Raw genomic sequence first — 20,900 nt, forward strand, 5'->3', positions numbered from 1 at the left:
GAGTAGCACTTGAAATGTTTGGCTCTATGAAACCTGATGTACTTATATGATTCTGTTTTCTTCAAGGTTGTGTCTTCCTGGTCGAATGTACTTATTGTAAGTCGCTTTGGATAAAAGCGTCAGCTAAATGCAATGTAATGTAATGTTGAATACGTGGAAGCGCTACCTTCGGAGTCCAGCACCACTTGAAAGTAAAAATGATGGTTCATATTTACTTTGTTTACTGCTGCCCTTTCAACACGCAACCAATCAGATGACAGCTGTATGAAGCAGTGCAAGCTAGCAAGGGAGGAAACCATAGAAACAAAACGTAACTAGGTATTTTCACTGCAGGCTCTGCGCCAAACCTTGCGTTGAGCAAAGAGCAAATCACGCATCATGTGAATTCAGCTTTAGACATAAAATAGAGCAGAAACACAAAAGTCTTTAGAGGATCATGAGTATATTACAGTGTTACAGTCACCTAGACGAGTCAACAAGTACAATCCTCAGAAGAGTTATAAAATCTCTTTCTTCCACATCATAAAAACTCATTAATCTCACCTGTGATTCTTCTCTCTATTTACTGTGTCTACCCTTCACTCAGGCTTTCCTAACCAGTCCTAACAGGAGATCTCAGTGAGAGCAGCAGGAATTGTGTTTTACACATTAGGCAGGGATGAGCCAACAGAAACACATGGTTCTGAAGGACAGCTGAATAACACACTCTGTCCAGCATCTGGTTACGCTCTCATTGCTCGTCCCAGACCTGGCCAATCAATCAAAGAGAGAGAAAAGAGCGGACTGCTAGACCTCAACCAACGCCTCAAAACAATTGTCCTCCAAATATACTTTGTCTGCTTGTGTGTCTTCTATGCTAATGTATGGTGTATTAAGTTATGACTTTGTGTGTGTGTCTTGTGATTGTGTCTGTTTAGAATACACTGCATTACCAAATGCAAATACAGCAGCTGGTAAAGCTCAGTAAACTGCATATTTGGTAACTGATTTTGCAGTAACAGATTTTTCCTTAAAGTTACTTAAAGCACCTTTAAGAAGAGGAAGACTCAGGGTGGGGGTTCCATTTCAGGTGTGCTTCGGCCCGATCTAGCCCCCAGATGCTACCTGGAATGAGACAAAAAGTGCCAGATGAAATAGAAAGAGATAAGGGAGACCGAAAGAAGGGATGAATGTTTGAAGGGATGAAGGGTCGGGGGATGAAGGGATGTAGCGATGTGGAAAATGATGGGGTAGGAAGGGGAATAGATGAATTTAATTGAGAAGGGGAGGGTGGGTGGGTCTTACAATTGAGAGACAAACAAGGCCGGATTAGAGGTGTGGTTCAGGTTTGGCTCTACCCCCTAACCTTTTTGCTAATTCACTTCATTTCTTTAACCATGACTGCAAGCTTTCTCTAACTTAAACAAAGAAGTAAAGTCACAAAACCCTGATCAATCAGAAAAAAACTAATATTGTAGTATTAGTAAAACTAGTATCATTTTTTGAAAGGCAATAATAGATGTGTATATATCTATATATATATATATATATATATATATATATATGTACATGTATATATATCTAGACATTTCTCTGTATCTACTGAGACTACTCCAAGTTTCTTAAACTGAAGTAATTACATTTCTGTTATACAACTTTAACTGTGCTTGCCTCTGTTTTCTACACAGATTTTAGGACACAAAGACCTGACGTCCCCGACGCAGCGATATATAGACAGCAAGGTGGTACGAACACAGACGGAGGGCGAGTGGCTCTCCTTCGATGTGACGGAGGCAGTGAGTGAATGGATGAACCACAGAGGTGAGCACATGTCCCCCCCCATCACATTCCTCATGGTTTACCCCATGTGTTGTTTGGTTGCATCCTCTTGTTGTGACTTTTGTTTCTCCACAGACAGAAACAGTGGTTTCAAGATCAGCCTGCACTGTCCATGCTGCACCTTTGTGCCTTCAAATAACTACATTATTCCCAACAAGAGTGAGGAGCTGGAAGCACGCTTTGCAGGTAAGGAGAACCAGCATTTTTTTCAGGATAAGTCTGGTGTTATTCCAAATTGAATGAATGTCAACAACTCTGATGAAAACACAAGTATTGTGTTGTTTATATTGTAATTTCCTGATTACCCTATACCCTATCCATTAAAATGTATAAAACCAATGCATTTATACATAATTTGCTAAAAAGAGCACAAGGTTCTTCATAGATTTAGCATAATGTTTCTGTCAAATTGCACAGAATTTATGCATTTAACTCTTAAATGTACACATGTATCTTCCAGTAGAGCATGCTATAGGGACCCCAGAGGGTTTGAGGTGTAGGCACCAAAGTTTCACTATATCCTGCAAGAGCCACGGGGTTAAGCCAAAGTCGGACTGGCAATCAATATCACTGGTGGGCTAACTTCCTTTGAAGCTAATTTGTGCCTTAGATGCAGCTTATTGGTCTCTGTTATGTTTCCAGGTATTGATGACAGCTTCGTCCATAGTGCAGCGGTGCCTAAGCACAGATCCCGGGCTCCACACCTCCTGCTCATGCTGCTGCCTTCATACCGGCTGGAGTCACATTCCCACCAAACCAACCATCGAGCCAAGAGAGCTCTGGATGCTGCCTATTGCTCCAGGTACTAACCCGGAATAAGGGTTACTTTAAAAATATATTCCGTTAAAATGACCAGTCACCTGTAAAGTAAGTCTATAAACAAATCATTTAACACGTGAGCACATTCTACCGTTTAAAAAAAAAGGAAAATGCTCCGTTTTAATTTAATACACACAGTTAAGTGAGGTGGGTGTTGTATATGTCCAGGAGTGATGGGAGTGAGGCAACATGCTTGACCATTGGATTGGGGATGGAATCCAGACGAGAGACTGACACTGGCTCCCAGCAGCCTGCAAAACTCGGACCAAACGCGAGAAGTAAATTGGGGCCCCCGATCAGAGACCATGTCAATGGGGAGAAAATGCAGCCTGAACACATGTTGTAACATGATTTCAGCAGTTTCCTTGGCAGTAGGTAATCTGGTTAATGGAATAAGCAGGGTAGACTTTGAAAACCGATCTATGACGGTGAGTATGACTGTGTTACCGTCTGAGGGTGGTTGACCAGTGACAAAATCCAAGGAGATGTGGAACCAGGGACGATGAGGAATAGGCAAGGGATGAAGAAGGCCGGAGGGAGCTTGAACTGGCGAGACAGAGCGTCAGGTTTGATGTTCTTAGAATCTCGGTTCCCAATGTCATAACTTATTTCTGCTGTGGACAGCTTTCGAGAGATGAAGGCACACAGGTGAACTTTCTGATCCTCGGCTGACCGTTGAGAAAGAACTACCCCAATTCCAGTGTCCGAGGCACCTACCTCCACAATAAACTGGCGAGTAGGATCTGGAAATATCAGAATAGGAGCAGAGGTGAAGCGTGATTTCAATTCACCATAAGCCCCTTCAGCCACAGTGGTGAGGGCTGTGAGAGGGGCTGCCACCAAACTGTAGTTTCGGATGAACCTTCGGTAGAAGTTGGCAAAACCCAGAAAGCGTTGGAGCTCCTTGCGTGTTGAAGGGTGCGGCCAGTCAGTCACCACCTTGGTCTTGTCAGGGTCCACCTTGATGTTTCCGGTGGTGACCACAAAACCCAGGAAAGAAACTTCTGTGGTGTGGAACACACACTTCTCAGCTTTGACGAACAGGTGGTTTACCAAGAGCCTCTTGAGGACTAGGCGTACATTTCCTCCAAGTCCAAACATGCTCCTGTTTGGACTTGGAGAAAATCAAAATGTCCTCCAGGTACACAAAAACACAGATATTGAGCAGATCCAGAAGAACATCATTCACCAACCCCTGGAAGACTGCAGGTGCATTGATAAGTCCAAAAGGCATGACCAAATACTCATAATGTCCACTAGGAGTATTAAAGGCCGTCTTCCACTTGTCCCCCCCGATTCTCACGTAAGCGTTACGTAGGTCCAGCTTGCTCAAAATAGTAGCACCTTGTAACAATTCAAATGCAGAGGAAACAAGTGGAAGGGGGCACCTGTTCTTGACAGTGATGTTATTGAGTCGTCTGTAGTCGATGCATGGGCGTAGAGACTTATCCTTCTACCCATGAAGAAAAATCCTGCCCCACATTGACACAAAAAAAAAGCCTGACTATGAATGGAGGACCCTTTGTATAAACGTTATCTATTGTATCCCCTCTAAACATTTTACACATACTGCACCCTGTTTGAACTCTCCCCTGATCTCTTTGCAGAAACGTTCAGGACAACTGCTGCTTACGCTCTCTCTACATCGACTTTAAGAAGGACCTCGGCTGGAGGTGGATCCACGAGCCAAAGGGCTACGAGGCCAACTTCTGTGCCGGGGCCTGTCCATATCTGTGGAGCGCCGACACCCAGCATTCCAAGGTACTGAGGGACAGGTCGACCATTTAACTATCTATGGTGTCAGGTCGTTTTCCTTTACTTAATTTCATATTATCTTTATGAAACATCTCTAAATGTTGTGTCTTTAGGTGTTAGGCCTGTATAACACCATCAACCCTGAAGCTTCGGCATCGCCCTGCTGCGTATCCCAGGACCTGGAGCCCCTCACTATCCTCTACTACATCGGCAAGACCCCCAAAATAGAGCAGCTCTCCAACATGAAGGTCAAGTCCTGCAAGTGCAGCTGAAATAACTTACAAAGCAGCACACACACACACACACACACACACACACACACACACACACACACACACACACACACACACACACACACACACACACACACACACACACACACACACACACACACACACACACACACACACACACTCAGTGGATTTGGATATACATACAGTCCAACTGGACTATTTGCTTGGTTTGCTGGAGTATGGTGGTACAGAACAATTCAATGCGAGCACAACAAGCAGGAACAGTGTTGTCATGATACCAGAAACTTGACTTATATACCAATGCTGTACAAGTACAATTGAGCTTTACATTATTTCAAAGTAACATTTATTTTTAAAACTAACATATAAAATGATGAAGGCACTTGCAAACGACAAGCTATTACCCCTGCTACCCAAGCATCAAAAGGCTTTTTATACATATTGAACATACTTCTCCCAGAAGAGTGCCAATGCAGGTATTTGCTCGTACATGAGTCTGACATTGCATGAATTAGTTTGTTCTTATGTGGCCAAGCAAACCAAACTAAAAGTATAACTGCCCTTATATTTTATTTGTGCAGCTTAAACCATGAACTAATGCAAGAGAGGCTTTGAGGACTTTCACTGCTGTCTTGGTTGCTAACTAAATATTGGTTTCAAAAGATTTGACTGTATTTAATAAAACCTAACTGATGAATCGGACAGTATGAGCTTATCACAGACTAATAAAGATAACAGTCTTAAAGAGGCCTTATTCTGCCTTTCGGTTTTTCCCTTTCCTGTAGTGTGTTCTAAAGGTTTTTATGCATGTAAATGGTCTGCAAAGACTACAATCCCTGTGTTCCCTCCAGAGGGAGTTTCTCTCCCACACACTCCCCCTGCCTGAAACGCCTCAATTGGAGTCCTGTGTTTACTTCAGTATCATAATGACATCACTATGTAACTCACGTGCTATTGGCTAGCGCTCCAATACATTGTACGTGATAGGCTAAGGGGTGGGACATCTCTAAGCGGTTTACAAATCACAAAAGAGCCGGCCAGCTAACCGATCAGAGCAGAGTGGGCTCTGGTTTCAGACAGAGGGTGAAAAAAGGTGCTGCAGCACAGGCAGTATGAGAAAAATAAAGAGCTTTTTCAACATTAAAGCATGGAGACATGTCACAGTAGAGACACTACAATTGTCCTCTTATAACGTTCCCTGCTAATACAATTTCAGCTGGCAGAACACATTTGATAACAACACACACACACACACACTCTATGTCAGTATCCCTTTTTGCATTTTGAAGGCCCTGTCACTATGCATCACCTCACACGATTGTCACACCGAGAGTAAGGCAAACACTGGAAATATAAGTGATCTATATGTGAAATAAGTCCTGAAATGTACCCAGCCCCACCACTAACACCCCCCACCCCATCAGCCCTCCACAGTATTCACAGTCACACCATACCGTGTCCTCATTTCTGTGTTTGTCTATCCTTTTGGTATCCTTTGGAGTTTTATAAATCTTGTCATTTTGTTTTCTATTTAAAATAAATCTGTTTATAATTTAGCACCCTGAAGAGTTTGACCCAGTCGATAATTGGAATCAACCTCACACTGATGATGTACATATATGTATGTATAATATCTACTTCATTTTGTGATTTAAAGATGTTGGGAAAGGATTATGTTGAATAATGCATGAGCCACCATTAGAGAATTACATGGAAGCTCTTTGAAGGATAATTCCGGTTTATTATAACAATGGTCTAATTTTTGCAGTTAGACATAATTTCCATTCAAACATTAGAAATCAGTGAAATCTGATTTCTTTCTTGGCCGCAGAGTTAGTGAAGGAGTCGAATATATTTGTCACAATGGGATTTACTGTCTGACCCTAACCCTCATTTCAGATAAATATGAAGATGACATAAGGCTGTGTGTCCACAGAGTGTGTTTACTGACAGAAAGGTGCTAGGGAACGCTTCAGAGCAGCATCTTATCTTCCTATTGCAACAATTTATTAATCACCCCCTTGTATGACAGACTAGTATCGCCCCATTGTCTTTCATCATATTTTTGTGCTACTATCTATTTGTTTGACATTGTTAAGTCACCATAGTCACCAACCAAAGGAAGTCATTCCAAAAGCGTTAAAGGGGGAATGATGATATCTGTTGTAAACACACTTGTACGGTGAATTCAAGACTGAAAACTCAGAAAGAGATGCTCTGTGCTCACACGCCTTAAGGGACCAACCAAGATTGAATCCTTCACAGTAAAATGATCTCTCTGGAGTTTTTGTAACAAATAAATAACCGGTTGTTTAGCTTTGAAGACAGTTAAAGGACGTCAAGGGTACGGCTGTTTTTTTACACAGTATACAGACCCACTTAGAACTGGGCCCACGACAGTGTTCAGTGTGTATTTTCACAGTGCATTGAGAGAGTATTATTGATATTTTAGCAGTGCTCACTTTCATTTTGACCCCTAAATGAAGTGTTTTAAATAATTTGGAAATAGATTGGCTGTTTCATCATGTTTAAAGTAGTAACCGTGTTCCCAGATATCTACAACTAGAATATAAAAATATATACAGCGCAGAAGTATGCAAGTAGCCTGACTTTTAGCAGGGAATTTAATCCTGACATTTCATCATTTGGTGTCCGGATTTTTCATTCATTGTGTGCAAGATAGGGTCGGGTCATTTGAGTTCTGATATTGAACAAACCATAACAGATGGAATACGTACATTTGCCCCACAATCAATATATGTTGGAATTCTGAATAAGTTGAGACAATCAAATCAAACTGTAAACCATCAAAGGAAACGCCAGAAAACCATGCAAACTGCACACAGAAAGCCCACCAACTATAAACATTAGACCCACTGCAAACCGGAATCATCCTTTTGATTTTATGTGCACACAGAATCTTGCTGTTGTATCAAGAACAACGTTCAAAGAACAGAGGTGTCCTTCATGTCCCATTTGGTTTGTTTGCCAGAGATTGATATCGAACAATTCGAGACTTTCCCCACATTGAGAACATTTAAAGAAGTGAGGACATTTCCTAAACTTTAGCGGTACAGCGGTGCCCTCTCATGCGCTCAGCACAGCCACAAATGAAGGTCTAGGTTCAGAGACAGAAGTAGCTGATAAAAGTTTTTAAAAGGTATTAATGAAGAGTAGGTATGACATTGAAAAACATATGTATCCAGCCGTTGACAGGCACTGACTGGTTTGTACACTGAAAAAACTGAAACATTGTCTTTAATTAAATGTATTGAGTCAACACATTTCACACAACTGAATTAGGTTAGTTTAAAAGCAATACTATGAAGTTTAAATAGCAAAAATACGAGGTTCAACTTAATATTATTGCTTTCAACTAACCTAATAGAGTTATGTGAAGTCTATTGACATAATAGATTTAATTAAAGTCAATGCTTCAATTTCTTCAGTGTAGAGTCATTGTGTGTGGTCATACTGTTAATATAACAATTGTATTTCACCCATACATTTTCTGTCTGTCCATCATTATCTTTTTTATTTCTTTAACAACAAAAAAATTGCACTGATGCTGTTTAATTTTCAAAGTATTTAGTGTCCTTAGTTAGTGTGAACCCCCCCTTTAATGACGGGAGGAGAGTTGACCCCCAGCACCCCCCCGTGGACTCGCTGTGCAGCAGAAGACAAGAGAGCTAGGCACCTTAGTTTATCACAACAGAGCTGTTATTTTTATGTGTATTTGTTGTTGTTTTGATGATGATGATGATGATGTTATTGTGACCCACAAAGCTGTATTGTAACACATTGTTGTTGTGGTGCTCAAGTGGTAAATAAATTATTTAAGTGTCAAGGGAATTGTGTGTTCTGTGTGTACTTTCTGAAGCGGATGTGTGTGTAGTAAACATCTGGGTCTGCTTGCACCAGAACATGATGACCCAACTGTCCAAAGAACAGATTCAGAGTCAATAACAGAATGATTTCTAAGGATATGTCATATTCTTTACAATATAAAGAGGTTGTATTGGATGACCGGTTTTCTTGCAATTAAACCCTTTTAAAATTCGGAGCTGTTAAAACTTAAAGATTTAACTGAATTTCAGATTTCTTTAGTTGAGCAAAAAAAGATTTTTCCAGAATATATACAACAATGTTTTGCTTTTAAAGCAGTGGTTCTCAACTGGTCAGGCCTCGGGACCCACTTTTTCCTATGTCAATAAATCGCGACCCGAAATTTTGAACCACTCAAATCTATTCAACAAAAAATTGTGCTGTAATATATACGCTTTTCAGCATACAATATTAATTAAAGTGAAGTACAGTGCATATATCCCTTCACAGAACTAAAGTATGCTTTTAAAAAAGGTTTAATGAGATGATGGAATCAAAGCTGAACTGTATTATAAAAAGGCACACACGCTGAGTTATTCTCCGTGGGGACTTCCGGCAACAATCTTGATGCTGATTGGCCAGAAGACTCGAAAAAACATCAGCAAAGATGTTTTATTGAGAAGATGATCACTACGTGACAGACATTTTCAAAACCGTTTATGGTCTCCGGTACTTCCAGTCTAATGCACAGCGTTAGAAAATCGGGCCTTCAAAATAAAAGTTTGACTTTTTTGCACAAAAAAAAGAATTTCAATTTATTTTTTCTTTACTCACACATGTAGTCAGGGTGAAAATGTGGAATTCTTTACCAAACAATTCAAAAGGCTGTATGAACATCCTGAGGTTCAAGAAAATGTATTGAAAAAAATTAAAGAGACGGTAAGAAGATTACTCTAAGGTACTCGAAAGGAGGGTCAGGCCGATTGTCGAACCTCAGATTGAGGAGGAACAATGCGGATTCCGTCCTGGTCGTGGAACGACGGATCAGCTTTTTACTCTCGCAAGGATCCTGGAGGGGGCCTGGGAATACGCTTATCCGGTCTACATGTGTTTTGTAGACTTGGAGAAGGCGTATGACCGAGTTCCCAGGGAGTTACTGTGGGAGGTGCTGCGGGAGTATGGGGTGAGGGGGTCTCTACTCAGGGCCATCCAATCTCTGTACTCCCAAAGCGAGAGCTGTGTCCGGGTCCTCGGCAGTAAGTCGGACCCATTTCCGGTGAGGGTTGGCCTCCGCCAGGGCTGCGCTTTGTCACCAATCCTGTTTGTAATATACATGGATCGGATTTCGAGGCGTAGTCATGGGGGAGGGGGTCTGCAGTTCGGTGGACTAAGGATTGCACCACTGCTTTTTGCAGATGATGTGGTTCTAATGGCTTCATCGGTCTGCGACCTTCAGCACTCACTGGATCGGTTCGCAACCGAGTGTGAAGCGGCTGGGATGAGGATCAGCACCTCCAAATCTGAGGCCATGGTTCTCAGCAGGAAACCGATGGACTGTCCACTTCAAGTAGGGAATGAGTCCTTACCCCAAGTGAAGGAGTTCAAGTATCTCGGGGTCTTGTTCTCGAGTGAGGGAACAATGGAGCGTGAGATGGGCCGGAGAATCGGAGCAGCGGGAGCGGTACTGCAGTCGCTTTACCGCACCGTTGTGACGAAAAGGGAGCTGAGCCAGAAGGCAAAGCTCTCTGTCTACCGGGCCATTTTCGTTCCTACCCTCACCTATGGTCATGAAGGATGGGTCATGACCGAAAGAACGAGATCGCGGATACAAGCGGCCGAGATGGGTTTTCTCCGCAGGGTGGCTGGTGTCTCCCTTAGGGATAAGGTGAGAAGTTCGGTCATCAGGGAGGGACTCGGAGTTGAGCCGCTCCTCCTTCGCGTCGAAAGGAGCCAGTTGAGGTGGTTCGGGCACCTAGTTAGGATGCCACCTGGGCGCCTCCCTAGGGAGGTGTTCCAGGCACGTCCAGCTGGGAAGAGACCAAGGGGTAGACCTAGGACCAGGTGGAGGGATTATATCTCTTCGCTGGCCTGGGAGTGCCTTGGGATCCCCCAGTCAGAGCTGGTTGATGTCGCCAGGGAAAGGAAAGTTTGGGGCTCTCTGCTGGAACTGCTACCCCCGCGACCCGACCACGGATAAGCGGGAGAAGATGGATGGATGGATGGATGGTAAGAAGATGTCCGGTAACCAGTTTTGCTGATGGAAGATTGTTGTGTTGAATATTTTCTTTCTTTTTTTCAGGTTACTTGTTTTAGTTTTTTTTCAATTTACTGAAATTAAATGTTAATATAGGCAGCTGTGATTGACTGACCATCTATTTTTAAATAAGAGGTAACATTAGACTTTTTTCTCCCTGTTCCTTTCCATCATGGGCTCTATAAACTGATCAAAGTGCACTGAAGAAACTGAAACATTTACTTTAATTAAATGTATTATGTCAACAAGTTGAAAGGAGCAATATTACATTTAAATAAAAAATAGTAGGTTCAACTTAATATTATTGGTTTCAACCAACCTAATACAGTTATATGAAATGAGTTGACTTACATTTAATTAAAGTCTTCTGTGTACAGTTTGTTTACCATGAGTGTCACACAATAAAAAATACATTGTAAACTCCATTCTCCAGTCTATCCTGAAATTATACGATTATTAGTTTTAGGGGACACAACAAGGTCAATCCTGATGGGATGGATTTATCATGATGCTGACAGGACAAACGAGTGATTGGTGGGGTGAAGAGCAATGGGAGTGAGATCAGCACAAAGAGTGTGGGAGGTTTTTGTCAGCTGTGGAATGAGGCTCCATTAGGAAGAGGTCTGCACCTGTGATAAATAAAGAGCGTGTGGTCCCGGCTCTCTGTGATTCCTGTCCAGGGAGAAGACCCGAGGAGAGCCTGGCACCGGCTCCCAGGCCTAATCTGGACCTCCACGAATCATATATATCAACTTGAAACTATTGCAGTGTGTCATCATCACACACACCCCTGCTGATGTGGGTTAGAGAACAGTTTGATGATTAATCAGCCTTTTACCAGTCAATATGTTTTAACTCTGATACTGTAAAAAATGATTTGGGTTTTAAGAGTGCTGAAGGAATTTGTACATAAAATCCAGAAATCAGAGTTGATCAGGCTTAGACAGAAGTGTCTTACTTGAAATGGGATTACGTAATCAGGATACACAAAAAAGGTAACAGTATTCCCTATAGTCACATTAAAAAAAGGAGAGGTTGAAAAGTACTCATATGAACACATTATTTATGTAAAACGTAGCTAGTAGCAACACGTGTCAAATAAAGGTAGTGGAGTAAGAATTACAATATTTCCCTTGGAATTGCAGTGAAGTAGAATGATAAAATAGCAGATAATGGAAATACCCAAGTACATGTACCTCAAAATTCTACTTATGGGATACTAGCATGATTACAATATTTGAATACTTTTTAAAAACACAGAATGATACATTAAAAGGCACATGCTTACACATTAAACTTGTTTTTTAATGCAGTAGTTGGACACCTGATTTAACAAAAAATGCTGTGTACGCTTTTAATTCATGTACTAAAAAAAAAGTTCTGTTAACTATACTACACTAAACAAAATGTCTGGAGGAGAATACAGTACTAACATTTAATCTGGAATCATTAGGGCTGTATATTTCCTGTACTTGGCTTACGTTTTCTTCTTTGACACTATAGGTAAACACCTGATTTGTAAACATATTGTGGAAGTTCTTCACACTGGTTTAAACTTAAAAAAACAAACACATATTTCGTTTTTTATGAAGGAATAATTGTTTCCTTTCTTGAGAGCTGTGAACAATGGATCATCAGTAATAAAATGGTGAAACAGGAGCTTCACAGTAGCGCTGCTCACTGCTCAGCGACACGAGGGGACTGGACTGTGCGGTTTCCCTCCTCTGGATCCTCCTTCAGGAAACAATAAAGCGTTTTACATTAAATGCTTTGAGGAAGACTTTGATCTGAAGCACAAACAACTCCATAATAAAACACAGTGACAGGACTTAGGCAACTCCCGCAAACATTCACACCATGCAATAAAAAAGAACAAATATTTTAAAGAGGTAAATTCAAAGTAAGGCCATAACAAGTATAGTAATTGAGACTTTTGTACTTAAATTACTTAGGATCAGTCTTTGGGAGTAACAGAAGATAATGTAACATTATCACATTATTAGGATATGATAATGATGAATCTGAAACCGTACAGAAAAAGAGACTTCATCAAATTACATAAAGCAAAATGGGAATAACTAGCAGGATAACAATCTTAACATTAATTTTTAAATAAAGAACAATAAACTACCATTATATGGCAGCATGCCCTAATGTGAGGGTTTTCACTAGTTAAACATATCACATTGAATAGAAGAAAAGGTCACAAACATCACAATACAGTGGAATTCTCGGCCGGTTAGCTCAGATGGTTAGAGCATGGTGCTAATAACGCCAAGGTCATGGGTTCAATCCCCATACTGGCCAGTGAATCTAACTTATTAACCTGTTAAGCCCCAAGCCTGTTTTTCAGGTTTCAGGCTCGAAAATGACATTCCCAGAACAAATGACCATATCTTCCCTTCTAAAAGGGTTAAATTAATAATCTTTTTTCTCAAAGTAATGATAAACCTGTGAGTTGGATGTAGAAAAGTCAGAATCTATATACTGTAGATGTTTTTTATTTTAAAGAAAATTCAGATTGAACATGATAAAAAACTGTAAATTATAGTGTCCGTCCAAAAAACATTTTGTTAGTGAAAACTAACCTTGGATGATGGGTTAGTAGACTAAAAGCTTTAGTAATCCAAAGTACAACATATAATAAGTACCCTGTATTAAGATTGATGCAAAACAAGTGATATTTGACCTTTTTAGACAGATTTAGCAAAAAAAACCTCTTCTGGGGCCATTTGGGTGGATTTTCCATATCTCTGGCCCCCCTTGTTCGATGTTGACATGTGACATCTCTTCCTGACCGTTAGAGCCAATAGAATCGAAGGGAAATCGTCCCGCACACACTCATATTAAAAAAAAGGTTGCGTCTCTCCGCATGCAATCTTGCTTCAGAGCGTAGGATCTCCCTGCTCTGATATTTGAAAACTGAATTGCAGTTTTATTGCTTATAGATTATCAGAACATTTCAAAGGGGACACAGTCACATTGGATATTAACCTATGGATTAACTACAGCATCGTTTTAATGCCATTGAAGACCAGTTTTGACCAGACAAAGACCTAGGTAAGCCATGTTAGCGTTGTAGGCTACCTAGCGCCACGTTTTTGTTGATAACGTCGCGAGTTTGTATCCTTCAGTGTTGAGTTGGGCACCGTTGGAATGTCTTTACGATCATAAACGATGTGTTGGATGTGCAGCTAGGATAAGTAATAAGGGAGCTAGGAGGGATTTTCGGTGCAGTAATAGGTTAGCATTTTTTGCTCGGGGCTAATTCAGAGGGTCACTGTTAGCAGTGTGTTATTTTTTTATATATCTTAGCATATTCATACACACTGCTCATACTGCTCACAGGCTGCTGTGTATATCTAGTGTATTCATACCCCTCACTGTTTATTCATCATTCTATTCATTTTATATTTTATTCTGTCGATTGTACATTACTTTTCTGCTTGTTGCACCTGGTTAGAAGCTAAAGTGCATTTCGTTGTCTCAGTACCTGTAATATGTGCAATAACAATAAAGTTGAATCTAATCTTGAGCAGGAACAAATGGATTTACTTAGTACATATCTGACATTAACGATTAAACATATGTGTGCATTCTTTATAAATGCAAACCGAGTCAAGCCGACTCCGGAGGTGGCGGTATGCACCTTAAAGTTGTTTGCAATCCGCCAAAAATCCGAGAGAAGAAGAAGAAGCCGACTCCGAGCTGTCCGACTTCAGGCGAGCTTTTTGAGACCTCCCCCGGCTGCGATCGGCTATTCTCGTCTACTTTCGAGGCGAGCCGCAGCTCGTCTCAAACAAGCCTGTTGTTTCCTGCAAATGACGTGATTTCGGACCCGGAACCGGGTCCGTGGGTGGTCCCATGTCATGGCCATTTCTACTGAACATAATTCCATTGTTGAGGTCTACCAGAATAGATTTATATTGTGCAATTTTCCAAACTCACATTGGTTTCTCATACAGCATCTCAGTATGTGTATTATTCACTCTCTGTCCTAAACGGCTTGTTGGAGCTCCTGCCCCCCTCCCTATGAGCCCACTGTGCTCTGATTGGTCAGCTCGCCCACTCTGTTCTGATGAGTCAACCACCGTTACAGCAGAACATCAGTGATTATGTGTTACAATGGCAATAGCAACCAGAAAATGACACCAGTAATGACAAACAGATGAGAATGCTGCGTGGGGTCTGGGTGCCCTGTTGGCGGGACGTTGCGCGGCTCGCTGCTGCGAGGAGCGGACAGTGTGAGCTGGGTTCATTTCCTGCTTGCTGCGTGGGGTCTGCGAGACAGCGAGACATCGTAAATGGACGAGGGGGGGGCTACAGCTCCACTAGCACCCGCTAGTGGAATTTGCCATTCCTCAGGTACACACACCTTTCAATAAATTCATTGACCCTGAGGTTGACAACATCCCTGATGAAAAGAAAAGAAGTGAAAGCCAAACTTTCTCAAGAAAAGAAGTGAAAGCCAAACTTTCTTAAAGAGCAACTTGCAGGTTAGACACACCAGTGAATAAATGTTTAGGAAAATTATGAATACACTAGATTTTCAAAGAAATATACAGAAATATACACTACAGTGACATCTGGCAGCGTTTTTGTAAGACATTTTTACTTCCGCATAAAAAAAGCTTCGCCACGTGACCTCCCGCGTGTGACGTAACTTGGGGGAGAGCGGCCGGTCTAACGTATGAATAAACATGGATCACAATGTTAGTTTTGAAACAGAAGAGGTTGAACATATATATTCGAATGCATATGATTATAATTATGAGCCTGCTAGGCGTCCAAGAGACCAGGAGCAGCCAAGGATTAGAAGAAATAACGGCCATCGGCGAGAAATGGAGTTGTGGTGTGAGGAGAACCGGTGGAGAACAGGGCAGCTGTCTTGGTGAGTGACCGGCGTTAACTACAGTTAATGTTAGCTAACGTCAGTCACATCACAACATTGTAAAGTTAGCTATCATATATCAGGCTATAACTAAAGTAGTATTGAGAATATAGTAACGTTACTGGCAGGAATGTTGATACTGATCCATAACAGAAACTAATGCGCAAGTATCAGCCGTATAACGCGTTACCTAATGCAACTCCACACTACGTCTTACGGTGCTGTGTACCGGAGGGGAGAGAGAGAGGAGCGAAGGGGGGGAGAGAGATGTAATACGGTTTCCTGATAAACTTTTTGTTTGATAGGCTTCAGCTGTGGAGAGTATGTGCTGCAGGGAGGTGGATGCACCTCGCACAACGCACCCAGGAACGAACGAACGCTAGCTCCAGTCCTTTTCCTGTTACCCCCAGTTTCCACCGGGTCCGTCTGCACCGCGGCGGTCGTAAGGATCGCGGCCACTCTAGTCAATGGGTGCTATTCCACCACACGTGCCGTGTTACGGCTCAGACGCGTCCCAGAAGCGGCTCGGCGCAGCGCTTCTCTAAAATTAGGATGAATTTTATTTTTGCCGCGGCGCAGCCGTAACATAAGGTCGGGCAGGCAGCCCCCCCTCGCAGGAAGTGGAAAGGTGAGCATCCGGGCCAGGCCCATCCCCCACATATACTAATTTAGCAGACCCCCCTCCTTCATCACAACACCTCCACTACGATACGCACAATGGACGATGAGGTTTTCATCATGGAAGTGGAAAAACACACTCTTTTATATGATGTAACCAATGCTTACTACAAGGACAACATCAGAAAGGACAAGGCCTGGTTTTTAGTTGCTGCAGTTTGTGGAGTGGAAGGTAACAACTACATATTAATGTTTTATAATTAATTAATACTTGTAGGTACAGTACAGAGCCATTCAATAAACACAATTTAAACAGACACAAAAATAAAACATTTAACTACGTAGCCTACTTTCTTTCTTGTAGAAGTACAAATGTCCAGGATGCCCGAATCAATAACAAAACTGCGAGCCTGCACGCACGACGCTACGCTTCTGAAACGCTTCTGGGACGCGTCCAGTGGGTTATGGCGCTAGAGGAGGTCGGACCAAAACCGCGGCGCAGCCGTGACGCAGCGCGGCGCAGCCGTGACGCAGCGCGGCGCAGACGGACCCAGTGGAAACTGGGGGTTAGGGAAACTGTGGACTCGATGTCCTGACAGGCTCGAGTTTGTGCAACCTGCACAAACTCCATCTCACCATGATTAAAAATGGTGAAATGCAATGTAAAATTACCGTAGAAATACCAGCTCACTAAATCACAACCGCTCAAACCAACTAAAAACTACTACCGCGGCAGAGAAGGAGTCCGAGAAAGTTGCTCCCCCATGTGACGTAATATGACGCGTTTGACGTATGACGTTACAAAAAAGCAGTTTTTAGTAGCAGAGCTCAAAACTGCTCCTTTCCCTCTGAATTCCTGCCCTTATGTCTTGTAAAACATATCAAATCCTGCATTAACTTTTTTAATTGTAATTTTCAGGCAAGGTTAAGCATAAATGTAGTAAAAAAAAAACCTGCAAGTTGCTCTTTAAGAAATAATCCAGTGCAGGTCATTTACTAGTGATGTGTGCAACCTGATTCATTTAATTTGTGTTAATAGAAAATTACATTTTCGTTTCATTTAGTTGAGTTAGCTTTTTTGAGCGGTTTTCAGTAGCTTTAATTTCACATGTGTTTGTGAGTTGCTCTAGCTTTGTTACAATGAGTAAAGAAACCTTCTCTCCATTTTTATACTGGACCCAAGTGCCCAAAAAACGAGCTTTTTACTTCAGAGCCAGAGTTGTTGTATTCTGACTTCAAATATCACCACCACATGCATTTCCATCAGCTCTCTGTTTAAACTAAGCTGTAATTAGTCGTTTTCTGTGTAAAGAAGTGATGTTTTCTTACTGACAGAGACATGTTGCTACAAGAGGACCGGTTGACTTTTTAATATTGAATCCAATCAGATTCCTGAGGCTTGTGCAACATTTCTTCACTATCTGTCTTTGCATATAACCACCACGGGTGAGCTCTGAGGGGACGAGCTGAGGTCCTGCTGAATGTTGCACAGAGCCTCAGCCATGCAGCAGGCACTCCCTGTGAAAGGTCTGCAGCAGGAGACAGATTTTCAGGGTGAAAGGGCACTCTGTCTCCGGGGAGAAAAGCGATTTGGAGATTTTGGTTACTCAGCTGCAGCTGGCGGCACACAATAACACAAAATCAGAGAGAGAGGTACTGAAACTGTGACATCAGCTTCCAGAAATGTGTTGGCCCACAGAAGAAGAGAAAACTCTCAGAGGCTACTGACAGAAAGTACATGTCTAACCGCGTAATGTGTGTGTGTGTTTGTGTTTGGATGCTCGCAGCCAAGGCATTCCATTGACAGCAATTCAACCAAAGTTGATACCATCTCGGTGTGGTTCACTGTGCCCCCCTCCCCGGCCCCGCCTCTCTTGTGGTGGCGGTATAATAGCCCAGAAGACAGAGTGTTGTATTGCGACTGTAATTACACAGGAAGGCCAACTCTCTTTGAGCTCTGGATTAGCAACTCTCTTTGTGTTTCACAGAATAGGGGGGGCACAAAGGCAGACTGGAGTATCGCTCCCAAGCTCAGTACAAAGTGAACCCCCCCCCCCCCACCCTCTGTTCTTTCCTCTGTACTGGTTTCTTCTAAAGTTTGACAGGCGTCTTGGAGATATCATGATAGAGAAAGAGGCAGGAAGGCAGCCCTGGAGCCAGAGACATCCAATCCCTCCAGCAGCAGTCTGCCTGTCTGCCTGCCTGTCTGTCTGTCTGTCTGATGTTTAACTTAAGTTCACTTCAATATATTGAGCCTTGAACACATCCAGAGATATCATCTTTTTTATTGTCTGAACCTGGCCGCTAACAGTTTGGGAGTTCACCAAGTGAGACAGGCAGGAAATCTACCAAGGTAAAAATGCCAAAGAATGCATGCTATTACAAAATATGTTTGTAATTGTTCACTATCAGGCCTAAAGTACAATGTTTTGATGGGAAAAACTAAAAGAAAACTCTACTTGGTTTAGAAATTGCCTCCAAGACACACTTCGGTGGAATTAAATCTATTGAGATGCTAATAGGAATAGTGATTCAGTCAATTCAGAGAAGCCAGTAAGAGTACATTTGATTTAATAAATGATCAGAATGTTGCCTACCCTTTTCCAATGAAAGACGCTAGCAACGTAGCATCAGGTAGCTAGATAGCTCCTAAAGTTGCCAACTTTTTTTTGCAACACTGACCTCCGAGCTCTCAAAGCCACTCCCTAAAAAATGTAATCATAAACGTAGACGATAATTAATGTTAACAAGGAACATGGCTATTGTTAGTAATCCCACCTGTTAAATAATAATAACTTTATACAGCACTTTTCAAAGCAAAGTCACTAGTGCTTTACATGGATTAAGAACAGGCCATTCAGGCAGCAACAACCATGAGGTTACAATTCCCCAAACTCACCCAATAAAACATACAGCATTTTAGGTTAGCAGCTTTTGATAAGCTCCAGTTACGTGCAGCGTAAATGCACGGGCAATCAAAGCAGGATCACATGACAAACACTGGCCCCCAAAAGAGTTGCCAATACTCAATCATTACAGGAGGCGCAATTAAGGCGACAGAATATCTGCATGAGTTGATGATGTTTCAACCTAGGTAAATAATGTCTGTGTGGTTTCTCTTTCCTGTACTGTGTTAATTTGTGTGCATGTAAATGGTCTACAAAGGCTAAAATCCCAAAGTTCCTGCCTGAAACGCCTCCATTTGACTCGTTTACTTCTGTAACGTAGTGACATCCAGGGGCGTTTCCTGGACCTGGAAACATTCGGGGCTTAGCCCACAGTGGCAGCGCCAGAGATTTTCTTTTGGGGGTGCTGTGGGGTAGCTTGATGTTTCATAGAGGGTGCTCAAACATGTAGGGTTTCCCATTAAGGCACCGGGCGCTACAGTGGAATTTTCTACTGCAACTCTCCACACGCCCATACACAGTATACCCGCGACTGTTACAATGAAGGACCAGGCCAGGCGACGCCACTGGTGACATCACTATGTAATATTCACACTTCTATTGGCAAGCTCCAACACACTGTACCTGATAGGCTAATGGGCGGGACATCTCTAAGCTGTTGACCAATCAGATTCTATTGGGCAGAGGGTGAAAAGAGGTGCTGCAGCACAGGCAGTATGAGAAAAATAAAGAGTTTTTTGAACATTAAAGCATGGAGACATGTCACAGTAGTGGCACAAAATACAAATATGAACCTGAAAATGAGCAGAACAGGGTCCATTTTAAATTATTGCCGTGTTAAGGCCCTGACACACCAACCCGATTTGGGAGTCAGAGGCCGTCGGGCATTCGCGGCGCCGTAGTCAGGTTGGTGTGTCCCGCACCGTCTGCCGTGACACGCCTTATTTGGACTGCCTGACCCGATGCATGGCCGATTCAACATGTTGAATCGGCCATGCATCGGGTCAGGCATCGGCCATGCATCGGGTCAGGCAGTCGGACCAAGCAATCACTCTGATTGGCTGTTCAGCTAGCGAATCAGAACCGAAATGGAAGTGAGGGACGTAAACAAACGATTTAAGAAGTCACACACAGACCAGTGTTGCCAACTTGGCGACTTTGTCGTTACATGTGGCGGCTTTCCAAACCCTCCGGCTACTTATTTTTGTCAAAAGCGACTAACGACTGATCTAACGATTTGTAATGGTGTTATTAGGGACTTTTCTGGTGTTTGGAGACTCACGTATTGTTCTGCAGTTAACGAGCTGCCATGAGCCCCTCAGCCCTCCCATAGTACTGACAGGCGCGCAGACTCACAGTTGCCTCCCGCAGCAGGCAGCTCAGCTGCAGTCAGAGCAGAGAGGAGACAGCCACACTCTCCCGCGTCGAGACAGCTTCAGTCACTTAATCACCTCGTCCACTGTGTGTGTGCCTCTCTGTGACAAGCTAAACATCCACGTAGACCATGTCACAGTCTAAACTGTATTCACAAAAGTACAGAAAGGAGTCAGTGGGAATCAAACCCTGAGTTTACTTTAAAGGATGGTTGAAGCCATTTATTGGAGATGACACACGGGCATACTATACTGCCTTTATTGTAAGGGATATTTCTACTAAAAACTACTCAAACTATTTCTACTTTCTACTATAATACATGATAAAATATGTCTTGATTATATTTTGTAGTGTTCGGAATCTTCAAAGTTAACTGAAGTTATCAA

The 20,900-nt window shown here is 42.4% G+C and overlaps 1 protein-coding gene and 1 non-coding gene across 3 annotated transcripts in view; both read left to right on the forward strand.

Annotated features, from left to right (window-relative positions):
• Window positions 1-8,498, forward strand: part of tgfb2 (transforming growth factor, beta 2) — a 66,668-nt gene extending 58,170 nt beyond the window's left edge. Inside the window, exons 3-7 of one of the 2 annotated variants that reach the window (XM_034230388.1) lie at window positions 1,668-1,800; window positions 1,894-2,004; window positions 2,461-2,620; window positions 4,245-4,398; window positions 4,506-8,498. In XM_034230388.1, coding sequence (XP_034086279.1) covers window positions 1,668-1,800; window positions 1,894-2,004; window positions 2,461-2,620; window positions 4,245-4,398; window positions 4,506-4,664 — 717 coding nt within the window. In that variant the 3' untranslated portion in view covers window positions 4,665-8,498. The remainder of the gene's footprint in view (window positions 1-1,667; window positions 1,801-1,893; window positions 2,005-2,460; window positions 2,621-4,244; window positions 4,399-4,505) is intronic. The other variant, XM_034230396.1, reaches the window with a different exon arrangement.
• Window positions 8,499-12,958: 4,460 nt separating this feature from the next.
• On the forward strand, window positions 12,959-13,032 carry trnai-aau. Its single transcript has one exon. It is a non-coding gene; the product is annotated as a tRNA-Ile (tRNA).
• Window positions 13,033-20,900: the final 7,868 nt, after the last annotated feature.

Source organism: Gymnodraco acuticeps, unplaced genomic scaffold (genome assembly GCF_902827175.1).
Source record: "Gymnodraco acuticeps unplaced genomic scaffold, fGymAcu1.1, whole genome shotgun sequence".
NCBI lineage: Eukaryota > Metazoa > Chordata > Actinopteri > Perciformes > Bathydraconidae > Gymnodraco > Gymnodraco acuticeps.